At 43.7% G+C, this 15,229-nt stretch overlaps 1 protein-coding gene across 12 annotated transcripts in view; it reads left to right on the plus strand.

Annotated features, from left to right (window-relative positions):
* Nucleotides 1-15,229, plus strand: part of BCAS3 (BCAS3 microtubule associated cell migration factor) — a 297,010-nt gene that overhangs the window by 59,455 nt on the left and 222,326 nt on the right. For all 12 annotated transcript variants that reach the window (XM_038157808.1, XM_038157814.1, XM_038157812.1 and 9 more), the window contains exons 13-14: nt 2,212-2,305; nt 11,671-11,804. In XM_038157808.1, coding sequence (XP_038013736.1) covers nt 2,212-2,305; nt 11,671-11,804 — 228 coding nt within the window. The remainder of the gene's footprint in view (nt 1-2,211; nt 2,306-11,670; nt 11,805-15,229) is intronic.

Below are 15,229 nucleotides of genomic sequence, written 5' to 3' on the forward strand. Positions count from 1 at the left end.
ATTTTCTTCACTTTTTATATCTCCATGTCTTACAGAAGAATTCTTTTTATATATAAATATAAAAAGAGCAACAGGATTCCCTCAGAGCATAATACTGTCTGCCTCACTTTTATTAAAGGAGATCTGGTTTTTGTCAAGAAGACATTTTTGTCTCAGATAAATGGTTCAGGCTGAGCGTGAGGCTGGTTTGAGTTTATGCTGGATTCTATTAAAAGGAGTGCAGTAGTTAATGCCACAGATCTATCACTTTTAGCCCCTTTCCACTGAAGTTTGACCTTGGCTGTAACTTGGGGGAGGCTCTTTGTGAATCAGACTCCAGCTCTTTAAAGCATTGGGGATCTCAAGTGTACAGCAAATATTTGTTATACAATATTCATATTTATAATTATTGCCAAACCTATTTGTTTTTATGATGATGGGATTACTCTTTTCTTAATTGTATTAAGAGTAGGACCTGCTTGATTAGATTTGGGTCCATTTTTATTTGTGTTACTTTCATGTTTTATTTAAAAACATGTCTCCACTGGGATAAGTGGTGTAATTTGCTCTTAAAGATTAAAATAATTAAAGTCATAATTATGAGTGGCTTCTGCTCAGCAGTACTGAAAATACCACGGAGGAAGGAAAACATGGCACAGGAGGAAAAAGCTCTGGCTGCAGTTCTCCCCTGCCCTGGCAGTAAACACTGCTGGCTGGTAGTAAATAAATCCCTACTTGGTGCTTTGTCTCCTCTTTTAGGGTGAGATAGAGATGATTTGATGAATCTCTGATAAAATTCAGAGTTCTGCTGTAGCAGAGCTGCTTTGGCTCAGCACACCCAGCCACGGGCTCTTTGGCTGGCAGGTTTGGGGAAAATCCTGTTGCACTCTTGATAAAATATTTTTGGGCATCGGGAGCAGCTGAGGGCTCCTTCAGGAGGAGAAAAGGTAGAAAAATCTCAGTGTTGGTTTCTTGTTGGGACTCTGCAAGGAGGAGAGGATCCTGCTGGAGCCCAGTGACTCTGTGATCACCAGAGCCGTGCTGGGATTTCTGAACCTTTCTCGGTGAGAGACTTCGGGAGGGTTTTTAGCAGAGTGGTTAGAGGCCGCTACCTTGGAGAAGGAAGCCTGTCTGGGAGGAAAAAAATTGCAGCCTCGGGATTCCTGTGGGCTCTGGGAGGGAGAATGAGCTGCTTCCTCGAGCTCTCTGACAGCCCCCGCGTGTGTTATTAGGGAAATTGTCCCTCTGGTTTGATTTCCAGGAAAAATTCCCAGCTCTGCTGTTTTCAGGGGCACGGAATCCTCAGCTGGCTGGGGGAGCTGCTGGTGCTGGTTTGATGCTCCTGAAGCACCGGGTGTTGTATCAGCATTGTTTTGATTTCCTGAAGTTCTGTAAAAAAGGAAGAGTCACGCTGGGATTTGAAGCTGTTCAAGCTCTGAACTGAGATGGGAACCAGGCTTTGGTTTGGTGGCATCTTTGTGAGGGACATTTGGTTGATGATGGAGTTAAGACCAAATCCTTGAATTTTTTTTCTTTTCCTCTTTCCTTTGTAGTGTTGGAATGGTAAATAGAGATATTTGTTATCCCTAAGTGCAGTGCAGAAAAGCAGGGGGAGGACCTGGCAAATCCTGAAGATCTCAATAGATTGGTGATTTTAAAAAAGTACTTTTCTCTGTTCCTAAAGGATTTCTTTTTTTCATGCTGATTTTAAAAAGAGGAAGAATATTTTTTCATCTTTCCATGCACAGGCAAGTGTTGTTTCCTTGTGTGTTCCCAAAGCCAGTTCTGTCCACTGTGACACAGGCAGGGACACACATCAGGTGCTGAGAAAGGAGCCCTGAGTGTCACATTCTCCACTAAATTTTTGAATGATGAAAATGCTTCTATGGTTGGTTTTTTGGCTTTTATTTTGCTTTACTTGGTTAGTACAGGAGAGGAACATACTTGAATTTGAATCTGCAAAGGCCAGTTTGCTGTACTAGAAATCAGCTTTTATAGTGAAAGGGGGAGATCTTTAAAAAGTCCTTTTGGGGTATTTTTTTTTTTCCAAGAAGATATTTTTAAGCAGCTCTCATGTCTGTATGTGAGAGAATTCCCAGGATTGTTGCTGTTGAGCTGACAGGCAGGGACACTGTGAATGTGACACCTTCCACAGCAAGGCCTGGGTCAGTGAATGGGGGTTTTCCCTCTGGAGTGTGCTTCCCTCTGACCTGGGCTGTGTTCTGTCCCCAGGTCCTGGTGAGCGAGGACTCGGACAGCGATGGCATCGTGGCCCACTTCCCTGCTCATGAGAAGCCCATTTGCTGCATGGCCTTTAACCCCAGTGGTAAGAGATTCTTCTGGACTTTGGGGTGGATGTAACAAGGCAGGAAATCCCATGGGAATGTGTCCCCTGGCTTTGGAGGGACACTGCAGGTGACCTGCTCTGGGGAGCGTTGGGTGTGTAATTTGTCTTTTCTGGAAATTTTAAACTCTTGTACTGTGGTAGGAGGAGGGAGATCAGTCCCTCTTCCCCTGCTGAGGAATTCCTGTCTGCTGGGATCCTGCCAGCCAGGTGTGATCCTCAGGTATGCAGAGGATCAGCACATGGATTCAATTGTAGTCCTCCATGAATACAGAAATATAATAGTTTCATTGGTTTTTAAAGTAACTTATTATTTCTTTGCTAATTAAGAGTTTTTGATCTTACCCTCTCTCCTGAGTGAAATCAACTAAAATCTGAAAATACTTGTAAGAAACTCCTCAGAAGTACCTGTTTCTCTCCTTCCTCTTTATAATGAACAGTCACTGTGGGCAGCAGGTGCAACTATAAACCTTGTGTATTAATTGATCCTGTTAATCTGACAATTAACATTTCATTGTCTGCAGATAAAGAACGTTCTGGCTGATTGCAGCAGCACTCAGGGAAATAAATGGTCAGGGAATCAACAGCTTCCAGTGCCTGAATTAACAATTTCTAAGATGTAGCAAATGCCATGAGGATCAGGAGGGTGAAGTCACATTCCAGAGAATAAAACTAAATGTCTGTCATTTATGTTTTCACTTTTGCTGACCAGTTGGTGTCATTCTGACACCCCATCTGTTGTGTCAGAACTCTTTAACAGTGCAGTGCAGTTCACTGGGATTTTGTGACAGAAAAGCTGTATTCTCATCTGCCTGGATTTTCTTGGAAGGGAATTTTTCATGGGGCTCTGTGCAGTGAACTGAGAATCCTCAGTTCCAGATCAGTCATTTTGCTTTGTGCTCTGGAAGAAGGATGATACCTAAAGTGGAGCAATGCTAATGAAATGAAATAAATAAGTGAAATAAATACAGCTGCTTAAATTAGAATGGTAAATAGATATTAATTAAATGCCTCCTTAAGAGAGTTTCTAGGATTGTGTAAATTTAAAGGGCAGCAGAATGTTTATGCAAAACCAAATTAATTATTATTTTTCAAAAGGAAGGGTATTTTTGCAAATTTCTGGATACTGTTGTGATCAAATTCTTTGGTTTGCTCAGGGATGACAGTGACTTAGAGAGTGACACTTAGATCAAATGGTGTTTAATGGCAAAACACTTCTTTAAGTGCTGTTATTTTTGGTGCTTGCAGATGCTGTGTGAGATTTTCAGGAGGGATGGGGACAAACCAGCAGAGAACTCTTCCTGCAGTGAGAGCAGCACTTAGCCCAGGATTGTGAGCTCTTTATTGAACATCAAGGCAGGATTTTGTTTGAAGCCAGGGCTGCAGCATCATCCCAGCTCATTCTCCAGTGGTCACTGGCAATCAGGCTGAGCTCATTACAGAGAACAAAACAAGAGGTGGCTTTTGATTCTGTCCTCGGCTGCTTGCTCTGAAACCCCACTTTAACTCCTGATTCCAGGCAGTGACCAGCACACAGTGCCTGCAGAGCTGTGCTGGCCAGGCAAACAGGGATTCTCTGATTCACTGAGAGTTTTACTTCCTGGGGCTGATAAACCCCTGAATCCCATCGTGTCCCAGCACAGGAGCTGCACAGGTGCTCAGGCCTGAGTTTTGGGAGGATCCCTTTGTAGGTTTTTATTGTGTTAAAAACGAGCAGGATCCTCCCTTCATTTGGACAGATCAGAGGTATAAAGGCCTTTATGAACTGTGATAATGAAAACCAACTTGTGTGTAACTGATCCCCATCTCTCCATACTACAGGAATTATTTGTCCTTTTGGGAGTGGTTTTAAAGTCTCCTGGGCTGCAGCTTTCTTTCAGTCCATTGTCTTTATTCACCACATTTAAAAGCAAAGTATAGATGTTTTATTTGTGCTAAAGCTGAGTTGCTAAATGCATTATTGCCTACACTTGGGCAGGTTCTCCACAGCCAGTGGACAGTCTGTTCTTTTAGCCCAGAAGTTTCTTCCTGCTGCCCCTGCAGAGGGAAGGAAGGGCCAGATCCTCTGGGCTGCCCAGGGAAGGTGTGATTCGGGCATAAGGCCTTGAGGATGCAATGTGGGAATAAGTGGAGCATGAAAACCTTGTAGAAATGTTATTTTCACAATTTATAGATGAAATAAAATGTAGCGAAATCAGCCCTAAATTTTAGATATGATTAATAATTCTGGAGTCTTGGTGGTTGAGCGTTGAGTTTGGTGTTGGAGGATGCCAGGACATTTTCATGTGGACACTGCTGCTCCTCCTCTGGAGTTCCACTTTCCATGGGAGCCTCGAGTGATGCAGGCCAGTAATGACTGATTTTGGGAGCTGGGCTGAGCTTCTGAGCCACCAGAGCAGGGGATTGTGCTGGGATCCCAATTCCTGTGGGAATTCCTGCCGTGGTCAGTGCAGAGCCTGACCTGGACTTGGCCTCCTGGGCTCCAGATGGGCTTTCCAGAAGCATCCATACAAACATCCCATCCCTTGTATCTGGTTTGGGAGGCAAGTTAAGCGTAGAAGTTTTCGTGTCTGTTCAAAGGTTGTTGAAATCATTCACTCCTGTTTTTGGAAGGTTTGGGCCTCGTTTCCCTGTCAGGCTGCACTGCCAAGAACTCTGCGTACAACAAGCCCTGTGGGCAGCCAGGGAAGATGAGAATTATCCCCTTTGGTTTGCTAGGGCTTCTGCTTCAACTTCCAATTTCTTAAGGCAAGTAAGTAGCCTTAGAGCCTCTGAAAAGGACATTTTGTTACCTAAGCTTCCTGGTGGTCTTCTCCTGGGACAGCTTTTCCCAAGAAAAGCTTTTCTCTGCCTTCAGATGCAGCATAGAGGGGTTTTCCAGCTGCAGGACTCGATCCTGGCTCCTCACCCTTCTAGAGGGAGCAAAAGACACAATATTTTTCAGTAAAAGCCCTTAGAACAAACTGAAAATACGAAGATTAAAACATTTCTGTAGCTATAGCTAAATCCACTCTCAATTTGGGAGTAGGAGCAGCTTTTAAATCAATGGGATGGGGCAGGTGCATTCCAATTTTAGTGTCAAAGAGGAAAGTTTTCCAATAAGATTCTCAATTAGTAAACAGCTAAAAAATGGTGCTGGTTTATAAATATCTGGGTTTTTTTTCTTTCAAATGTGATAAATAAATGATCTGCTTTCCAGAAGAGTTGCTCCTGCCGGCTTGGCAGCTGAGAGCTGTGAAGTGCAAGACATTGAAAATTTAAAATAATTACGCTTCCTTGGCTACAAAAGAGATTTTCCACCCATTAATAACAAGAAAATTAATGTTGGGCCAGCAGTAAAACAGATTAAACTGTGTCCCCCTTGGGATGCCTGACTGCACCTTTAACAGACCTGAAATTGCTCTGATTATTTTAATGTTCTATATTGAAACGTGACAGTGGCCTTGAGTTAATAGTTAAAGAGGGTGAAATTGGAACATCTCTGCTCAAGTTTTTTCCCATTGATCAGAGAAAGTGGGCAGGAAAACACTCCTGGAGAGTAAATCAGGCTGTAATTATTTAATGACAGAATAGTTCTTTAGTTTGTCTGTTCATTTTCTTCTGGTTTTCAACTTGAATTGCTGCCTTGGAAGACAAATATGTTAAAATTAAGGCAGTTTGATGAGTTGCAGTTACAAATGTTGTGTCCCTCTGTCCCATGTCACCAAGAGGAGGAATCCTTGATGATTGATGGCTTGATCAAGAATTGCATTTTGGGTTGGTTGTGAAGGAAGAGCTGTAGCCATGGATTATTTTAGGAGTTAAAGGAGTCATAGGGAGTTATTTATTCACAAAATAATATTTTATTTTGCTTGCCTTTCTTTTGACTTCTTGGGATTTTTTAAATATTTACATTAAATCTTTACATGCTTGCGTTTATTTTGCTGTGAATTTTGCTAGAATCAGAATTCCATTATTTAGTTAAGGTTTCTTGAGACCCAGTTTTGTACCTGCAGCACATGGTCCACTTGGGAGTACCCAGGGCTTGAGCAGCTCTGATGTTTGGCTGTATTTTCACTTGCCTGGGAGAGGGGTTCAGTGGGTATAAATAAAGCTGCAGTTCCTGGGTCGAGCCAGATGCCTCAGAAAACCATGGGCCATACAAACTTTGTCACATGAATGCAATTGCTCAGCCCAGGGAGCTCAGTGGAACAGGAATCCTGTCCCAGGGAGCCTGTGGAAGGTGGCAATGCCAGGAGAAATCCACATGGACTGAACCAGGAGTGGCTCTAAGTCACTGTGGTTCCCCTGAGCCTGTAATTTGGGAACCTCCAAAGCTCAATACCAGCCTTCTGTGGGATCCAAGTTCAGATTTCCAAACTGAAGTGTGAGAGGTTCATATTTTCAGTCACTTTTTGGACAGGCAGTGAGTTGGTGCAGTGGCTGGGCTGGTCTCTCCGTGGCTGGCCATGGAGATCTGAGGGCTGCATTCCTAAATCCAGTCTATCCGTGGATCCACATTTCCTCCACGCAGATGCGTGCCTGATGCCCAGCACTTGTGCCCTTGGTGTTTTGAAAAGAAATCCAACACAGCTTGAAGGTGTTGAATCCTTCAGTGAGTGCTGGCAGAGTGGCACAGTTTGGGGAGGTGGAAAACCCTGTGAAAACTGAAGGGAAGCTCCTGGTGAAGCTCCAAGCCGTGCAGACCTCATTAATATGCACGCAATCAACAGCTCTGCAATTAGGGAGGTGTTACAGCTAGGATGTGGTGAGGCTGCCCAGCTTTCCCAGCGCTCTCTAATTTACCCTGGGGCTGCCAGGAGCTGAGGACTCGGTGTCCCATCAGCAGCTCCAGTCCCACCCTCAGGCCAAGCCTCATCAGGCAGAGGGGAGGAAGCTCTCAGATAAACACGGCGCAGCCTCAGCTCCCGATCGCTCCCGGCTTCCGCTTCCAGGCCCTATAATTAGAAGTCCTTCTTTTCCTTCTATTCCCAGTTGACGCAAATGCTTTTTGTGGCTTGGCACCTCATTTAGGGCGTGGGCTTAGTTTATGGCCAGGCCAGAGTCTGGTTTAGTCTTCTGATACTGCAGAAATAGCTCTTAACCCACAGTCTACATCTGTACTAGTTTTTCCTTTTATGCATATATTCCTCGTGTTTTTATTTCTGTCCTGAAAGAAGCTGATTGTTTCCCTAAACAGAATGCAGGAAAAGTAGGAAGCTGTAAATTAGGGCAGGTAAAACAAAGCTTTGCTAATTTTTCTTCCCCATCTAGGATATCTGTTCCTTCAAAACTGGATTTTAATCATCTCTGTGGATTTAAAACAACCACACAGTAAAACAGTCATTAATTTAATCTGGCTGCACCCTCGTACTGTGGATAAGCAAAATCAGAATTTTTGCAATGAGATATATACTAAATGAAGTCTGGTTTACACATAAATTTCCACTGGGTCCTGTGTATGCAAGACTTCCAATGGATTTCAGCTGTTATCTGTTAAACAGGGATTAATGCCAGTTGGAAAAATAAGCAGGAAATCCTCAAGAATTATTCACTTTTCATCTCTGATTATTCACCCATAAAGTCCCTCATAAGAGAAAACGTTCAGACTGAACTTAGCACGGCTTTAACCTGTATTTCTGCCTAAACAACTTTTTGGGAAAGCTGTCACAAGGCCTCGTAAGAAGCTTGAGTTGAAGTTTCCTGCACTTGAAAGTGAAAGTGAGGTAGGACCAGGATTCTGGTTCGCGTTTCTCCACTGGGATTTGGAATTCCTGCTGGGAGGCTGCAGGGAGATGGAGAGAAAGAAAATGGCTGAGCTGTGATAATGGAAAACTGGGATTCTTCAGTGTGAAGTAATGAGAGCTGGAAAATCCCACCACAAACCCCAGGCCAGTGTTCTGAAACATGGGTGATTTATTGTTTGAATAACAGGGGCGAGGAAGAGATTTCAAAATGCTGTTTTATAAATACACGTTCTTTCCCATCTGTGGTGTTGTGCTTGGGACCTCCGTGTTGATACAAGTCCTGCCAGAATATATTTGTACTTCAAATGCAAATGTGGGTGTGAAAAGGCCTCCTTTAACTTACTGAAAAAGAGCCTCTAATACAAGTGAAGGGCCTCTGTTTTCCCCGGGCTTTCATCTAATAAATGCATTTATTCCAAACGGGACAGGCAGCAGGAGTTTAGATTAGACACAAACTGCCAAATCAGATACCACTCATCTGTCTGTTTTTAAGGCAATTCCTTTCCAGCCACAAATGTATTATCTTTCACCTCCGTACTCCTTCAAGTTAGCGAAAACAGAGAAAAGAAACCCCAAACCAAACCCAGAAAACCCAAAGGCAAAGCAAACATGGAACCAAGAGCCGGGAGCATCATCTGGAGCTGCTCAGCGCTGCAGGTAGACGGGTGAATGTCACGGCTGCGGCTGTTGGGATCCAGGGTGTCACTGAAGGACCAAACAGGGACCCCCATGGGTTCTGGGGGTTCGTGTGCCACAGGTTTTGGCATAAAGTGAGCCCTGCTCTGCCTGAAGAGAGCATTGCAGGCTTGGGAAGAAGCCTGTGAGGAGCAGGGGGGATGATGCCTCCCTGCGCCGCCCGCAGGCACCTGCGGCTCTCGCCAGCGCTGGAAACCAGACCCTGCTGAGCTGAACACCCATGGATTGCATGGACAATAAGGATGGTGATCCTGTGTTTTCACTGGCTTGGGATCATTACGCAGCATTTTGTCTCCAGTTCCAGACAGGTTTTTGGCAGATTTAGGGTTTTTTTGCCATCTTGAGTGTGCCGTGCCGTGCGCTGGGATCCGCATGAGAACACTGCTGGGATCTGTGGGTGCACTCAGCCCCTGGTCTGTATTTATAAAAGACTTCTCAAGCCTTGAGGGAGGAAAAAGCATCTGTTTGCAGAGCTTGTCTGCTCACATTTAGAGAAGTCTTGTGGATCTATCTCCTCCAGCTTCTCCTCCAAAGGTCCTTTCTATTGGGAATAAGAGAGAGCAAGAAAGGGCCCAAAGCACCTCTGTGTCTACATAAAGCTGTCTAATGCATGAGGAGAGACTAACATGGGAATAGAGAAGATAAATTCTTACTGGGTTGAATTAGATCTTTTGGAATATCCTCGCTCCAGTAACAGCAGCAGCCTAATTCCAGCACACAAACCCCTCTTTGCTTCCAGCTTTCTCTGCTGGAAATGCTATATATTATTGAGGACCGCACACTTCACTAGAAGGGAAGTGTAGTTTGTGATGTTGCAGAACAGAATTAATGCAAATTGTGTGCATAATCCCACACGAAAGGCTTGGCTGCCTTGCACCGGAGCAACTTGAGCTGTATTTCCTATCAACACAGTCACTACAAATCAAGGAAATTGCCAGTTAAGCCAACATTAACATCCAGACCAACCTCAGCTCACATGCCTTACCGCCCAAACATAATACCCCAGCGCTCTCCCGGATTTCTCAGCTCCATAACAAACTCCCTTTCATTTCTAACACTCGGGGCCGGAGGAACAGCCGGGAACAGTAAAAGTGTGTCTGCTGGAGGGAATCTTGCTGAGCTCAGATGTGAGGTGGTGCGTTTGTGCGAGCTGCAGGAAATGCCTGGGTGCAGCGTGGGTGGCCGCGCCGGGCCTGGCCCTGCCAGCCTCGGTGGTCAAGCTGAGGGGAAGCTTGGAGGCAGTTTCGTCTCCGAGAGCAGTTTGGATTTTGTGCCTTGCTGCTGGTGGGCCTCAGCGCCTTGGAACTGCGTGTTTGCCTTCACTGGATCCTCCTTTCAGAGCTTCTGGAGAAGCTGAGCGGGCCCTGTTGGTGCCACGCAGGCTCTGAGGGTGCTGCCCTGGGTGGGGTTTCAGGACATTGGACCCACAGGGCCAAGCCTTTAGCATCTGTGGCCAAAGGAATTTTTCCTTCTGGGCCTAAAGGACCGGGAAGAGAAGACAGAAATTTTTCTGTCTGGGCCTAAAGGACCCAACCTCTCAGGTTCCAGGATTGCCACAGAGGGAAAACACTCAGGATACCGAGCTAGTGGTGAAATGGTGGTCCCATAGAAAAGCTAATCACACTATTTTTACTCGGCTGCTTGGCATGTTTTTACAGTTTAATTCTGAAATTTTCCCAGTCATAAGGTAGGAAATCAGTGGTAACACATGAGAGGTTTCAAATGTGTGCTCTTGGTGTCTGGGGCAGCAGAGGGAAAGCAATTTCTGGTGTCACCTGTAAATAAGTGAAGGCAGTGAACACTCATTTATGGCAGAAATAAGATAACCATTTGTCCTCTGAATAAGTGTCATGTAAAATATGGGGACTAAGTTCTCTTCCTGCAGGATAAAAGATTTCAGTTGTGCTTTTTGTGGAGAAATGTTGCAACAGACCTGAGTGGGAATTCCTGGATTTTCTTTAATAGATGGGTACCTTGAAAATTATTTAGAATGTCACTACTAAACTGCTAAAATCACTTTGTACTTGTTAACTGAATGTCAGAGGGTTACTTTGGGTGATAACCTATTAAATTTCATTAAGAAAATAAAATAAATCTCTAGTTTGTTACTGTAATCCCAAGTTCAGCCATGTTGCTGTGTTTTCCTTAGATGTACAAAAATACTTAATTTTTTGGTATAAATTGGTATGAATTTATGGCAAATTGACTTCAAATATCTTTGTAAATGTTCAGAATTGGGTTATGGGCTGAGACATTGTGGGATAAAAAAGTAAATAGCAAATGTAAATTAGCGTGGTTCTGCTGATCTAATTGAATCATTTCAGTACCTCCACCAGTGACCTGTTTCCAATGAACCTGGTTCCTCATTTAGTGTTTAATTTGAAAGCTCTCAGCTCTGCTTTTCACCAATAAATCAGACAGTTTCTTTCGTTTATGAGGAAGATGCTTCTTCAGGATTGTTTTGGTATGGGCTGTTTTGGCTGGATTTCCATAATCTCTTCTTCCAAAAATTGTTATTGTGGAGACATCAATCTTTTTTAGACTGGCTCTTGCCCAGGGAAGAGCATTTTGGGGTTTTACTGTAACATTCATCACTTCAGTGCTTCATATTGGTCGCACAGTTCTCAAGTTTAGTTGGAATATTCAGATTTTTCAGATGTTTTTATGGATTTGTGTTGTAATACTATCTTAATATATTAATACTTAAGTAGTAGTACTGTGAATATGATTTCAGTTGAAGTCCTGATTCGTTTTTATGAGGTGAATCCCTTTCAATTCAGTAATTTTCTGTGTTTTCTTCTGTTTCCAAACCCCAAATGTAAGCCACACTCAGTGTTTTTTAGACAGCCACTTTAAGCCTCTTCTTTTGCAGTGATTAATCTTTTGCTCTTTTGTGTTTCTTTTTTTTCCCTTTTTTTCCCCCAGGGATGTTGCTGGTCACCACTGACACATTAGGCCATGATTTCCATGTTTTCCAAATCCTGACACATCCTTGGTCATCATCACAAAGTGCCGTCCATCACTTGTACACACTTCACAGGGGAGAGACCGAAGCCAAAGTAAGTTAAACTCTTTGCTGAAGAATAATCCCCAGACACCTTATACATTCTGTGTATGTTGGCACTTTAATGTTTGTTTCAGCGCACAAAGAGCCTTTCTTGTGCTCCAGCCACAGAAGGGATAAGAGCAGAGCGTTTAACCTGGACAATAATAAATTCTTGCCCTTTGCAATGAGGTGCTGTCAGATTTATTCAGATCTGGCAGTGCCTCCAAAGAGCCCCGATTATTGGCTGTGTTTGCACTTAACCTTTTCTCATGTAACATGTTCAACATTTGTCTCGTGCCCGTGAAGGAACTGTCAGCGTTTGCCTGGCTCCGGTGGTAAAAGCCACAGACGGACAATTAAAGAGTTGAAAGGAAGAGTTAATCAAAAGGCTCTGATTAACTTTTCTTAGCACTGTGGGGGAACCTGCAGAGACTCCCCAGTTTCACTTCCCTGTTGAAAAATCCCTCTCTCAGAGATGGAGGGCTAAGTTAGGATATTTTCCAAGGGTGGAGAAGTCTGGAATTGTATTTTCAGCAATGCTCAGTGAAGTGATTTGCTGTGAGGTGGGGAAAAGGGATCTGCTCTCACTGGCAGGGCTGTGGCCGTGGCAGCAGCGAGTGCTGCTTGAGTCCTTCACGGCAGAGCCTCACCTTTGGAGCACTGAGGATCTGCTGAGGAGCCTGCTTTAAATACAGGAATAAAAATGTCACCACAGGGTAAGAAATGAGTGTTGCACTTGCTGATGCAATTACACACGGGGAGCAGAGACTTGTGACAGCCTGGCAGATGTAAAGCACTGTGACAGGGACAGCCTGGGGCTCTGTGATTATGACCCTGGCACTGGGAGCTTGGCTGGTTCTGGTACCTGATTACAGTTCCTTCAAACTTTTTTTTTTCCCTGTGAGTTGAGCGGTTTCTTTCAAGTTTCTCACCCTACCTTTGTAACAAGTGGAATGTGAAGGCTTTATTGAACGTAGCAGTGCTTGATCAAGTTTTGATCAGGGTGAATTTCCATTTCTGGTAGTTTAAATACTCTAAAGCTTTCCTGCTACCATTCTGAGAAAGTGGAATTGCTCTTACAGGCAGTGGTTTACTCTAAGAAGGAATAACCAGTCTGGAAAGTGAGAGGAAATTAGGAGAAACTGTTCATTTGGGATAATATATATAGTACTAACAAGTCGTTTTTATAAATGTTACAAAGAGCAGTGAGATCTGTGTGCATACACATACTCTGCCATCTACTTGGGCATGTTCTATAAGGTGTTTAATGTTTTAGAGTTATTTTTGTTCTCCCTTCATACAAAGACTCAATATTGAAGCCCAAAGCACAGGACTTCAGTCATGAGGAACAAAGATGTTCTTCTGGTTTTTACAGCTGATAAATTTGTTTTCAAGGCACACATTGGAAACCAAACAGAACAGGTTTTAGAGAAGGAACCCTTATTGATACATGTTTTTTTGGGATATAGTATTAGCATCTCTGTGAAAGCATTGCATTAAAATTCTCAGAATCAACATAGTAAATTTTTTTCCTAGTTTGCCACACAGTTTTCATTTGGGATGTGAACAGTATAGCTTTTGGAATGGCATGAAATGGAGAAAATTCTTACCAGTCCGAGGTGTGTTGGTGGATTTCACAGCTCCCTGGATAATTAAACAATATTGCATTGGTACCTGTGATTCTCAACACACATAGTTCCAAATATTTATACAATATGAGGGATTGTTTCACATCTTTCTTTTGGAATAGCTGCACTTGTAGGTGTTCAATGAGAGGAGAGTTTGCTGGGGCTGCTCTTTTGTTTTGTGAATTTCATGTATGAGGAGCATTAGAGAATTTTGGAGACTGTTCAATATAAAACTCTCAGTGCAGCCCACACTGGGAGCCTCTGTGCCTCCTGTCTGGTTGGAACAGTATTTATACATTTGCTACCAGACCTTTTTCCTTTTTTTTCCCCCTGGTTTAAAACTAACTGTGAATCAAGGCCAATGGTCTTAAAGGTCACCTTCTGTACTGGAGCTATAAAAAGTTCTAATTTGTGTTGATGGACGTGAGTGATTATCAGTGTCAGAATTTGTTTAGCTAGTACCCATTATAAATTGTTTAACCATCATCGTTATGGCCGTGTTATATGTGGGATTTTAATGTCCCTGCTGAAATCAGCTCTGCTTTTGTATGTGAGATTTTGGCTGACAGAGCTTCCCCCCAGTTTTCCCAAAATCTCCTTTTTGTGCCTCGGATGAAGATGGGGCGGGGTGGAAGGTGGACCTCTGCCTCAGAAGGGAATTGTGAAGACAATGACCATGGCAGGATGTGAAGTGCTCAGATAATTCACTGAGTCCCAAGGTCACAGTGTTCAAAGTCACTGTTCTGAAACACAGACAGAAGTCCCTGTTTGGTTGTACCAGATTAAGATCTTTTAGCCTTTGAGTGCCACTTGTGCTCCAGATTTTATATTTTTTTTTCCCTCAAGAGGACAAAGAGCAGCACTGAGTGACACCAGGAAGGTCCATTGCAAGGGCTGGCTGTATTTTACTGAGTCAGAGAGAGAACTGAGCCTCTCGGAGGACCTGTGCTTGCACAGTTCAGCTGTAAAGAGGAGAAATGTGCACGTGCATGTGCTGCACATTTTAGTTAAGGATACATCTACTTGTCCTCCAGCTCTTGCATTGTGAGGCAACACTTTCTGCACTCATATTTTTACCCAAGAGCATTCTGGAAGGTTTTTCATGAAGGCATAGCATGTTCTGAACTGAGGAAGCTCATTTACTTGCAGATGAAAGTTAGCCCGTCACCTGATGATCCTTTCTCTTTGATCTGAAATTGTAAACAGCAAAAACAAAATCCCTGCAAACAGCATTATCTCAGCCTAGGACAAATAAAGGGAACGATAGCATCAGCTGGCTGCTGGCCAGCTCCTCTGTAATCCTTTACTCTGTCAGACTTTTGTTATTCCCACTCCCAAACTGCAGCTAGGGCTGACTTCAGTGGGAGAAGGTAAACAGGGAGTGATGAAAACATTCCAGCCTGGCTGCACGCTGATGGGATGCTTTTCCAGGGAATGCACAAATGTTTCAGTGATGTGGTGCCACAGACACCGTTCAAGGTTGTGTCACACCCGTGCCCAGGTAGTGAAACATTGGAACAGCTTCCAGATATTGGATGTGAATCTCCATGGCCACGAGAAATTCCTTCCTGTCTGTGACATGCTCTGGTTGGTTATTGAAATAGACTCTGCAAAACTAGGAAGACTTTCTTATTTCTAGGAAAGAAGCTGGGGATGGGGTTGAAATAATCAAGATTGGTTTGGGGAAGTTGATCAGTGTCAGATGAGAGCTGCCAAGAAGAAGCTGCTGCAGTCAGAAGTAGTTTGGCTGCCCCGGGGAGAGGGAGCCCTGAGCAGTGGCATTTGCAGGCTCAGTTATTGGTAGAGAGCT

This window comes from Motacilla alba, chromosome 19, assembly GCF_015832195.1.
Source record: "Motacilla alba alba isolate MOTALB_02 chromosome 19, Motacilla_alba_V1.0_pri, whole genome shotgun sequence".
NCBI classification, from domain to species: Eukaryota; Metazoa; Chordata; class Aves; order Passeriformes; family Motacillidae; genus Motacilla; species Motacilla alba.